The sequence below is a fragment of the Aptenodytes forsteri genome, unplaced genomic scaffold (assembly GCF_000699145.1).
Source record: "Aptenodytes forsteri isolate BGI_AS27 unplaced genomic scaffold, ASM69914v1 Scaffold243, whole genome shotgun sequence".
Lineage (NCBI taxonomy): Eukaryota > Metazoa > Chordata > Aves > Sphenisciformes > Spheniscidae > Aptenodytes > Aptenodytes forsteri.
Genome location: NW_008795314.1, coordinates 737,725 through 749,194, shown reverse-complemented (window position 1 = coordinate 749,194; position 11,470 = coordinate 737,725). Strand labels below are relative to the sequence as shown.

The window sequence follows — 11,470 nt, the reverse complement described above, 5'->3', positions numbered from 1 at the left end:
AGGGGCGGTGTGACCCCCCCCCCCCCCCCAGGTGACTGGCGTGCTGACTGCCTCATGGGCAGCGTGGCCAGAGTCATCCTCACATGCCCCCGCTGTGGAGCTGGCAGGTCTCATGCCAAACCCCGTGCTCCTGCCCGGGACTCCTGAGGGAATTCCCCTTTGCTGTTCCCAGAAGGACTGGCTTTGCCTTGATGTCCTTCTAAGATGTCCCAAATGGGGTGGGGGGTGTGCTGTGTGTCCCCCCCATCCTTCCCAGGTCCCATTGCTTTTTGCTAGGTGCACTCAAAGCGCTCGGGAGAGCCTGTGGAAGAAAAGATGTGGGGTAAGAGCAGAAATAACTGGAAAGCCCTGCAGTAGGCAGGGAGGGGAAATGACTGACGTCCCTTCCGGGTATGAAATCGCTGGTCCCAGAGCACACAGCACCCACAGGTCCCCGGGGGGACGCCCTGGCCGGGCAGCCCCGAGGAGAGGGAGCAGGACTGTCCCTGATCTCATTTTGAAACCACCTTCCCCTCCTCTCCTCTGCGCTGTGCTTTTGCTGTACACCTTGCCAAACTCCGGCAGGCACAGCCTGGTTTTGCAGAGTCATTGGACCCCGTGTTTAAAAGAAGTGAGGGAGGGACACGCTGAAATCAATTTTTTGACTATTTGCCCGTTTCCAGCTGAGAGCTTGAGATAAGGGTGAGGGCAGGCTGCGGCTCCAGGATTATCAAGCCAAGAGGTAGGGAGATAAACTGCTGTTAATGCTTGCGGAGGGTCCTTTCATACCAGGTTTTCCTTTAAAGGGAAGATACCCTTTAAAGAGGGCGATAATGCTTGTTCTTTGGAGATCTGTTCTCTCAGCAGCACCTATAACCCCATGCACGACTGAACTGTGGACTTTATTTATACCGGGGGCAGCCTGTAACCCCACAGGAGTATATCCCTATAGCCTGCAAGGAAAAGGGTTTTCCTTTCGGACAAGTTGTTCTTAAAAGGAATGGAGGGCTTCCCTCTATATTGGGTTCACTCTGTATTGTGCATATATACGGTACGTGCCTCTGGGTAGCTATTTTGGGGGGCAGATTGATGTTGTGGGGAGGGAGGTCTGTTTTGGGGAGTGCAGACCCACTCCCTTTGGAAAACAAAGTCCTTTTACAGCGCTCCTGACCTGGGATGTCTGGGATGTTTCGCAAGGTCCTGGCTAGTTGTCCTGCAGGTTTGGGGCATGGAGTTTATTGGGATTGTGTCTGCTAACCAGAAAGCAGCTTCTGGAGCTGCTTTTGTAGGGCTTTTCTTATTGTTTCCTGGATGAGGAGTAATTCGAGGTGCAAATACGATGAGATACGTGAGCTCAGTGATTTTTGTCACCGGTATTTTGTGGAGCAGGTGGCTACTGGTAAAACCCAGGGGAAAAAAAAACGTTTGCTGTTATTGAAACGGGATCACCAAACAACTCTCCCTTTGCACACACAGAGGCTCAAAACCATGTGAGCCCTGCACAGAGACCTTCTGTAAGGACCATGCTGGCCGCTGATGGGGGACGTGTGCTGCCCACCCTGCCAGGCTCTGCCTGAGCGTTTCCAGCCGGCTTTGCAAACCAGCCCCGAGCAGTGCGGTGACCAGCTGGGGAACTTTTGGGGAAAGTGCTTTTTAACAGCCACTTCCACAGTGAAGCTGAAGTTTTCCTCTCTAAAACCTGCAAACCCCCAGCACAGCCACCAGCTCTTGGCTGGGGAATGATTGCCTGATGCTTAGCAATTTTTATGATTGCAGTGGATTTTATTTCTTTAGCCTTACAAGGAGAAGGGAGGTAGATTTGAGGCTTAACTAAATTCTTACCAGTTGTTCTCTCTGTGCTGGCTGAGGTAAGAGACATTTCTTTGACCCCTGTTACTTTTTGTTGTCAAGAAGCAGCGAAAGGTGTGAGCAGCTCGGGGACCCTGTGTCTGCGTCCTGCCTTTATCTCTGTGGTTGCTCTTTGCTAGGCCAGATTTTGCTTGTGCAATCAAAGCTAAAAGCAAAGACGACAGCAGTAATTTTCGAATGCCATAGCGCACGTTACAGCTCTAATTCCCACTGACATTATTTTGCAGTGGAGCCTGGCACTAATGTCCCAGATCAATAAGCAGCATTTGTGTGTGTTAAGGGAGAGGGATGCAGAATAGAAATCAACCCATCCACCATGTCCCCCTCCATCAGTGAGGGAGGAGTTGCTTTTAAATTGTTTGCCCAAGATGAAGCAAATGCTAGGCTGGATAAAGGCAGGGCTGAGGCTGGCAGGGCTGGGCAAACACCTCCGAGCATCTCTGCCAGCAGAGGGGACGGGCACCCTCACCGGGCGCAGGACGAGGAGGCAGCTCCACTGCCAAACTCGGGAGGGCAGAGGAAGTGATGCTGAAGCCCAGTTCCTCAGGGTTACTGCGCTGGTTCCTGGGGACAGTTACAAAAGAGCCTTCCTGACATGGGAGAAAGCAGAATTGTAACGAGCAGCTTTTTTCAGACCTCAGGGGATGAGGCTGAACGATCGCTGTGAGAGCAGGGATGGATTTCAGCTTTTCGGTGTCTCGCTGTATCTCTGGATTTTTATTCCGTAGATTAGCTTGGCATCCCGCTGCCCCTGGCAACTCGCTGTGTTTGTGCTGTGCAGCCCCTCACGGCCCCGGTCCTGTGCTGGCTGACCTGGATAAAGAAAACCTGACCCCCACATTGACCCGCTGCCAACGCCGGCAGCCCTTTTTCCATCTCCTGGTCCCCCAACTTCAGGGAACCCCTTTTGCCAATATAACCTGCCCTTACAGGGTTTCAGGGCAAAGGGAACTTGTGTCTCTCCTGAAGCAGCTAAAACAGTGCGACCTGCCTTAATTAAAGGACTAGGTGATTGCAAGGATGAACGGGACTGGCTGCCTGCCTGCCTCCCCTCCCGTCCTCTCACAGGGATGCCGCTGCCAGCAGCCTCCTGCAGCCCTTTGCAGCCCTGGTTCGAGCCAGCGTGCTGCGGGGTACCGCCGTGCTATTGGAGCCATCTCTCTCTGCAGTGCCTCGTACGGTAGTTAAGGGGACAAACTTTCCAGTGCAGTTTCCACGGTCGTGGTTTCCTGTTTGGATTAAGCAGAAATCCCTGACAGGCTACACAGCACCACTGAACCCGACGTGGAGCCTCTGCCCCCTGCGTTGCATCTGAAGCATCTTGTTTATGGCTTCTGGGAGTGTCTGCGGGCCAGAAATAGGAAGGCTGGAAGGACAAAAACTCCCCTCGATGGAGAGTGTAGTGTCAGCCGTGGTCATGGCCCTGCTTTGCAGAGCCCGTGGGTGCTCAGCAGCCGCAGCAGTGACGTGCAAGTCTTGAGCGCAAGGCTGATGTCCTTCCCTGGGCTGTGGGTCCGTCCGTTGAGCAGCAAATGCTTGCGCAGCTCAACAGCCCCTCCGACCCCGAGCCCGAGGCTGCTCTTAGCTGTGTGTGTAAGTACATTAAATATCCAGGAGCAAACCAGCTCTTCCCCTGGTCATCTCCTGGGCTGCAGCTCCCCCCATTTGCCATCAGTGCAGGCGTTTCGATAGGGATCTTCGAGGGGTGGGCTCTGCTGCTGGTCTGTGATAGGCAAGAGTTGCAATCAGATAAAGTGTTTACAAGAATGAAAGCTGACAGTAAAGCACGAGTTTTTAACTCCGTTTCCTGCTGCTTTTTTTTCTCAGTAACCAGCTCTGCCCAGACAGCCCGTTCAGGGAAATAAGCAGCACGCCCCTTCCCGGTGCCGTCCGTCCCCAGCACATGCACTAACTGCATCAGTTCTCAGCCCAACTTTGTCCAACGCACCCGGGTGCCGCAGGGATTTCCCACGCTCCAGCTTTTGCACCAGATTTCAAATCCCCTCCATCCCCCGGGGCTGAAGATGACTTCTGCTTTCTGCGGGGTCCCCATCTGCGCTCGCAGGGCATGATGGATCCCCAATACACATAGGAGCCCAGATCCTCCATGTTGCCCCCACCCATCCTCCCCACCACCCCCTTTCCCTGCTGGGCTTTGCTTTCTCGGGACTATTTCTCTCCACTTATTCCCAATTCCTTGCTCATAAATAATAGCAGGGACTGGATGTGACACCTTTCTTTTGCTCCCATCCCGTCTGCGCCGTGAGGTGCCCATTGTCGAGGGGCTGCCTGTGCAGGACGGGGCGGTGGGAAGCGGGGCCGGGGCGCCTGCCTCCCCGTGCTGCTCTCGAAGGAGGCCTGTGCACGTTTCCGCTTGTTAAAATGGCCATGGCGAGATAAGGTCTGTGGTTTCCTCCGAGCATGCGAGCAAGGGGGAGAGGCGAAAGCGGCAGGCAGAGCTGCAGCCGCTCCCCTGCCCTGTGCTGAGCCTCCCCCTGAGATGGATGCTGCCAGTGAGACCCCCGTGGGGACCCTCCCCAGGGAGGAGAGTCCTGAGGTAGGTGGCTGTAACCCCGGGGGGCTGGGGAGCATGTTTGGGGCTGGGGAGCGCGTTTGGGGTGCAATGGCCCCAGGGAGGGGGTCGGGGCTGCTGTGCCCAGGGGACCCCGGGGTGCAGAGCTGGGTGCCGAGGCTGTAAAAGGGAACTGAGAGAAAAGGGACCGAGGCCATGTCCTGGCTGGGATGCTTTGCAAGGGCGAACAAGGAGTGGGGGTGGGGATGTGGAGGTACCATACCCATGCAAATGTGCACTCGAGGGCTGTGTACGGGGTCGGCTGCAGCTCTGTGCCGGCACTGAGGGTCCCCTCTTAGCTCAGCTACAGCTTCCCAGTGCCTTCCAACCCCTCTGGGCTCCCTGCTGCCCGAAGATCCCCCAAAGCCCTGCTTTCGGCCAACTCAACCCAACTGACTTCCTCTGCAGTGGCCAGACAGACGGCATCCCTGCGGCCGCCCCCGTGGAGATGGGACCCGCAGCTCTGCACGCCTCTGCCCGGCGCTGCTGGGAGCGTGTGGGCACAATCCCCCATGAGGAACCCTGGGATGATCTGTCCTGGGCCCTGGGATGATCTGTCCTCGTGGTGTTCCCCCCCAGGGACTTGTCCTCCCTCCTAAGTGTTACCGTCTCCGCAGCCAAGCTGGCCTCCCGCACCGGTGACACTGCCGCAGCTAACGGGGTGGGGGGGATGCTGGTGGCTGTATCCGGACCTGGATTTAAGCACCGCTCCTGGATTTGAGCTGGGCTCTTGGTGTGGGGATTAGCAGCAGTAAACATATCCTGGTGGCTCAGCTTTAGCTTAACCAGTCCTGTGCGCATATGGGTGGGCACAAAGCAGATCCCGCAGCAGCCATCCCCGATGGCAGAAGGGAGAAACAGGGACCTGCCCCCCCCCAAATCAACAGCAATTCCTCCCCCTGCCCTCTCATGCTACTCCTCTGCTGGGCGAGGAGCAGACGCTTGTGCCTTGCTGATAAGTGACAGCAGCAGAGAAATAAAGTCCTTTTTCTCTCCCCTCTGCACTTGCAACCCTGCTACGGGGCAGCGCTGCCCACGGGGATGCTGAAGGATTTGGGACGGGACCATGCCCGCCGTGCCTTGGTGCAGGCAGGATGGTGCCAGGAGCAGCGGAAGGTGGACAGTGCCCTGGGCAGGGGCAGGCAGGGGCAGGCAGGAGCCCTCCTGGGTGCAACGGGTCCCCCTTTCACAGGGGCTGCTGAGCCACCGCAGCCCCTGGTAGCGACCAGAGGTTAAAAGAAGGGACATGGAGGCAGGTGGGGAGAGAAGCAGCTCAAGGGTTAAACTGGCTGGGGGTGGAAGAGTTGAATTTAGTCCAGATGGCCGAGGGATTATGCCAGCCCTAGATCTGCCATAAGCAAATGTTAATGTTCCAGTTCAGGGTTGTTTTTTTTCTTCTGTTAAGGGGATCCTAAGGTCATTTTGGAGCCTGAGCTGACCCACAGGTCGGGCTCGTCCATCCATCCGTCCCTGCCAGCCCTGGCTGAGCAGGTCGCTGGGGCTGTGCTCGGTATACGCCCCTCAGCACAAAAGGGCCAAACTGGTTTAAAACATTTCCATTATATTTTTTGGCATCACCCCCTTGCACTCCCAGAGGCTCCAGCACGGGGGGGCCGTAACGGATGGCACAGGGGCACCGGTCCCCCTCCCTCTGGCTGGTCACCCGGCTCGTGGCAGTGGCAAAGTCACGGCCACCCGGCTAGGCTCCGCAGCAGGAACAAGTTGCTCAGCTGTGGTGGTGGCGGCCGAATCCAGACCTTGGTTAGAGAAGCAGATGCAGGATGGGCTCAGCCTCGGCATCGGGCAGGGAACAGGGGCTGAGGACAGGCTGAGAGCTGGGGTTTGCCCGGGAAAAGGGTATTTTTGGCAGAGGTGGTTTGATCTCCCGGCCGGACCCATGCGGAGCCTGGATGAGTGGGAGGTGACATTTGAGGCAGGGGATGACAGGGCCTGTGTGGGCAGCAGGACCCCCTGGCCAGCCCCAGGGCTGAGCACCACTGGAGCTGGGCTGTGCCTCGTCGCGTGGCACCGTTTTAATTTAGCTGCCTTTTGGAAAGTAAATGCTGTTGCTGGTCATCCTTCAAGTGGGGAATGGACCTTCAGCTCAACAACAAGCAATGTACCGTTGCAGCAGTGCTCATTTTTCTTTCTGGCAAGAGGACTCAAGTCACAAATCCCGATGGCTTTTTGGCCTCTCCTTGCCCATAGCTGCCTTGCCCAGCCTGCAGCTCCTCGCTGCTCTTTGGCCGCTTGCCCTCTTCCTTGGCTGGTTTGCTCTCCAGCCTGGTCCTGCTGGGCCTGGCTGGGCCAGCAAGCAGCTCTGTGGGGCGAGAGGCGGGTGGCTGGCTTTTAAAGCCTCCTATGGTTCACCCCAAATTGCTGTTGCCATCCTCACTGCGCCCTCCTTAATTGACGGGGCTTGGGAGTGAAGCCCCCATGCTGCCCCGCCAGTGGGTGATGGAGGAAGTAGTCCCTTGGCTGTGGGGCGTCTGCGGGGTGTCACGGCATCCTCTGGGGCATCCCAACCCAATGGGCTGCAGGTGATGCCACCCTGTCCCAGCTGCCCTGCCCTGCCCTGCCCTGCCGCCACGGTTTTTGCCTTTCCTTGCCTTGCCTTGCTTTGCTTTACCTTGCCCTGCCCAGCCTTGCCCTGCCTTGCCTTGCCTTGCCTTGCCTTGCTGCCCCGCCAGTGGGTGATGGAGGAAGTAGTCCCTTGGCTGTGGGGCGTCTGCGGGGTGTCACGGCATCCTCTGGGGCATCCCAACCCAATGGGCTGCAGGTGATGCCACCCTGTCCCAGCTGCCCTGCCCTGCCCTGCCCTGCCCAGCCACGGTTTCCTCCTGAAACCACCCTCTGCCATGAGACCTGATGGGAAACCTCTCTGCTTCTTGTCTTTCTCTAGATGGATCTGTCCCACCGGTTCTCCAAGAGAGAGGTACGAGCGTGGCCCTGCCATGATCTCCATTGGTGGCACTGGAGGGGGTGGCAGCGCTGCTGGGGCTTGGGGACATGGCTCAGCTCCTGAAGGTGCTCCCCAGGGACAGTCAGTGGTGACTGGGCAGGGCTGGATGCCAGGAGGGGGTCAGCAGGGACCAGCGGGGAGCTCGGGGAGCCGGGGGTGGGGGGAACACCCCGCTAATCCTGGGGGATGCGCGGAGCGAGTCCCCGCTGGCCTGGCCCCGCACGAGGTGTCAGCACTCCCCCCGCAGCTGGCCCTGCTCTACGAGGAGGTCCTCTACACCATCCGACACCGCCTGGGCAAGCCCGAGCACCACCACGTCGCGGATGTCCAAGAGCTCTACGCCTACGTGCAAAAGGTGGGTCCCCACCTCCCCAATGGGGTCCCCAAAACCTGTCCCCCAACATGTCCACCCTCTCGGCTAAAGGAGATGGGGGGCACTTGGAGGGAGCTTTTAACGGGCACCTTAAAAGCCGTAGCAGTAGCGTCCAGCTGGAGGGCTGGGACAACTTGCAGCTGGGAAATACTAGCCTTACGGAGAAATATTTATCTTAGGCTCGGGATGGTGGGAAGAAGGCTCTCCCTCAAGAGCTTTCAGCTGGTCCCCAGCCCTTCTGCTGGGCTCTTTGCTCCTCTCCTCTCCCCTTGAGCTGCAGCTGGCTCCCAGGGAGTGGAGGGAAGCCCCTGGCTGCTCTCCAGCCACCGTTAACAGGGCAGCATCTGTTATTGGCCCTAATATCTACAACAGGCTTTCGGCATGGATGCGGAGGAGCACAGCGTCTTCATGCAACAGGTCAAGGAACTGGAGGTACGCAGCGAGATGGCGTCTCCCCAGTATGCTGTGGCCAGGGGGGTCCCCGCATCGGGGTGGTGCTGGGGGCTGTGGTGCCTCCCAGCCCCTGTGTTCGGGCTTTGGGGTACGGGGTGCCCCGGGCTGTGCTGGGGGAGTTGCTCAGGAGCCGTTTGCTGACCTGAGCAGCAGCCGATGATGAAATCCTTCTCGAGCCCCATCCTTCCTCATGGGGTTGGTGACCCCACATCAAGCATTTTTTTTTTTTCCCTTTCTTCCAGAGCCCAATTTTTTGCCTGAAAGCAACCGTGAAGGAAGCCAAGGGGATTTTGGGTAAAGACGTCAGCGGTAAGTGGAGACAGGTGGGTGTCCCGTCGGAAAAGGCCCAGCCGCTGCTCCCAACGGGGACTTCCACGCCTCCACCCTTGCAGGGTTCAGCGACCCGTACTGTCTGCTGGGCATCGAGGCCAAGAGCCAGGAACCGGCTCACCCTGACCACAAGAAGCGGATGAAGGCTGTGGTCAAAGACCTCATCCCCGAAGACCAGATCCATCGCACGCAAGTCATAACCCAGACCCTCAGCCCGGTGTGGGACGAGACATTTATCCTGTAATCTGCCACCCCTTGGCTTTGCTCATGGGGGGCTGGAGGGGGTGCCCAGGGCTCTTGGGGGTGAATGGGGGGGTTCACCACTCAGCCCAATCAGGAGCTGGGGCTCTGCCGGGGCGATGCCCACTGGGGCTTGCCAGGCTTCTGGTCTGATCAGTGCAGCAGGTCCAGGGAGGTGAAAAACAAAAGCATGGCAAAAATCCCTGCCTCGGGGCTCTCCCACCACTTCCCCAGGCTGCCCGGGGTGGTTTGGGGTCTCCCCCAGGGAAGGGCCTCCTGCTTGTAATCCCCAGCTGTCCTGCCTGCTTGCTGCCGGTCCCTCAGATGCTGCTCGAGTAACAGCATCCTGCTGGTGCCTTGCAGGGAGTTTGAAGACATGGAGACGGCCAGCTTCCACCTGGACATGTGGTGAGCGGCAGCACTCCCCGGCCCTAAGCGGGGTCCTGCCTCCTGGGAGGGTCGCTGGTGTGATCCTTCAACCTGCACCCTTTAAAAAGCCCCAGAAACCAGCTGGGGACCCCTTCCCCCATCACTTTCTGCTGGAGCAGTGCACAGTGCAGGATGCAACCAGCGTGAGCAGAGAGCCCAGGCTGGCTTTGCCCAGGCAGGGCTGATCCTGAGCCCTGATTTTATTTATGGCAAGAAGCCGTGTGGTTGCAGATTTTGGCTGGACAGCCAGTTTTGGGGGTGGCCTCAGTCCCGACATATTGCCCACCCCAGCACCTTCCCTGCTCTGCCGTCATTGCGGCTCCCTGAACTGTTTTGCAATCGCCTGAATTTCCTCCTTTCCCCACGGTGGGTTTTGCTGCCCACCCTCGCAGGGACTCAGACATGGTGGAGTCGGTGCGGCACAAGCTGGGGGAGCTGACGGACCTCCACGGCCTCAAACGGTTGGTGCTGGCGTGGCCCTGATGGCTGCCGAGGAAAGAGGGTTTGGAAAATGCTTATTTGCCTGCTGGATTTTTAAAATTGCCTTTGGAAGAAGGGAGGGAGGCTGGCAGGTCTGCGTCTCCCTTCTTTGCCCCGACCATGGCTGGGTCATGGCTGCAGGAAACCTTTTCACCCCCCTCCTTCCTTCGTGCCTTTCAGGATCTTCAAAGATGCTCGCAAAGACAAAGGGCAGGATGATTTCCTGGGGAATGTGGTCCTTCGCCTGAAGGTGAGCACCGCGGTGCATCGCCTCCTCCAAGTGACTCCCCAGGCACCGGTTAAACCTCACGGGGTCTGGGCAGGATCCCAGCCCCGCGGTGGCACTGAGCACACCCAGGGTCCTCGCTCAGAGCTGCAAATTGATGCCAGGTCCCTCAGTTCAGTGGCAGGTGCCCCAGCCACTCCAACACACTCGCTCAGTGATTATATACATCTTTTATTTTGAATCCAGTACTAGAGTCATCCAATACAGCATCTTCCTGCCCCATTAGCGCAGTGGGACCTGGTCCCTGAGTGGGATCCTTCCCCCGGGAAGGCTGCCCGGGGCTTCACCCTTGTCTCTGTGCATGCAGGACCTGCACTGCTGGGATGACCAGTGGTACCAGCTGGAGCCACGGACAGAGACGTACCCCAACCGGGGACAGTGTCACCTGCAGTTCCTGCTGACTCACAAGAAGGTAGGAGGGGATGGGGAAGGGGGTCTCTTTCCATTGCCTTGGCAGGATGGGGCAGCTGCCTGTCCCTTGGGGCCTATCTTGGGGTCACAGATCTGTGCCCCAGGACCAGAGGTGCCAGCACCAGGGTTTGCCTGTGCTGGAAACCAGCTCGACCCTCCCCTGAGCTCCATGCCAGCGTGGGGGGCTTTGCTCCTGGTGCACCTGCGCCCCTTGGCCCGGCTTCAAACAGGGCTCTCTGGCCCCATGGTTTTTGGGTTCCTGTGTCCCCACTCTCTGACTGTATCCCTGTGCGTTCAGGCAAGTTATGGTTATTGCTCCTACGCCTTGGCTCTTTTCAGAGGGCCACTACGTGCAGCCGGACACAGCCGAGCTACACTGTCCATCGCCACCTCCTGCAGCAGCTGGTGTCCTATGAGATCCTTCAGCACCAGGTACCAAGGGGGAGAAGCAGCCCTCCAGCAGCTGGGCTGGGGTGAGGGCTTCCTTTGGAGCCCATCACGCCTGACACGTTGCTGCAGTGTGATGGGGAGGAGGGTCATGATGATGCCTGCCCGTGCCTGGCATCCTTACGGGGCACCCATTCCTCCCATGGTCCTGCAAACACACGCCACCCTGGTGCCTGTCCTCCTCCTCACTCAGCCCAGCTTGCTCCAGGACACGTCACCCTCCTTTTGCATCCTTGCAGGCTGGCAGCATCGCCTGGGATGGGGAGCTGAGCAGGCATGCCAGCACCGTGCTGTACCTGCACGCCACACAGAAGGATCTCTCCGACTTCCACCAGGTCATGGCGTGAGTACCCCACGCGTGAGGAGCCACGATGCAGCATTGCAGGGGGGGGGGCAAGGGTCTCGATGCCTTCCCTGGGGCCGTCTGACCGCAGCCAGTCTCTCCCATGAGCCCAGCGTGTCTGATATTGCCCCCCATCCCGGGCAGCACCAGGAGACCTGGGTCCTGCCCCTGCAATCCCAGCTGTAGCTGTGGGTGGGGGAACCCCACGCTGGCCCCTGGGTGCTCCCCAGCCCCCGGGGGCTCAGCCCAGCCTCTCCCTCCTCCACGCCGTGGCGCTGGCGGGCCCCAAGATCTCC

General features: G+C 58.6%; 1 protein-coding gene across 1 annotated transcript in view; it reads left to right on the top strand.

Annotated features, from left to right (window-relative positions):
• The first annotated feature begins 4,348 nt into the window (after positions 1 to 4,348).
• Positions 4,349 to 11,470, top strand: part of UNC13D (unc-13 homolog D) — a 16,047-nt gene continuing 8,925 nt past the window's right edge. The window contains exons 1-12 of the mRNA XM_019472106.1: positions 4,349 to 4,405; positions 7,323 to 7,355; positions 7,630 to 7,737; positions 8,128 to 8,187; positions 8,451 to 8,517; positions 8,601 to 8,778; positions 9,142 to 9,186; positions 9,600 to 9,668; positions 9,868 to 9,937; positions 10,281 to 10,385; positions 10,724 to 10,816; positions 11,071 to 11,174. Coding sequence (XP_019327651.1) covers positions 4,349 to 4,405; positions 7,323 to 7,355; positions 7,630 to 7,737; positions 8,128 to 8,187; positions 8,451 to 8,517; positions 8,601 to 8,778; positions 9,142 to 9,186; positions 9,600 to 9,668; positions 9,868 to 9,937; positions 10,281 to 10,385; positions 10,724 to 10,816; positions 11,071 to 11,174 — 989 coding nt within the window. The remainder of the gene's footprint in view (positions 4,406 to 7,322; positions 7,356 to 7,629; positions 7,738 to 8,127; positions 8,188 to 8,450; positions 8,518 to 8,600; positions 8,779 to 9,141; positions 9,187 to 9,599; positions 9,669 to 9,867; positions 9,938 to 10,280; positions 10,386 to 10,723; positions 10,817 to 11,070; positions 11,175 to 11,470) is intronic.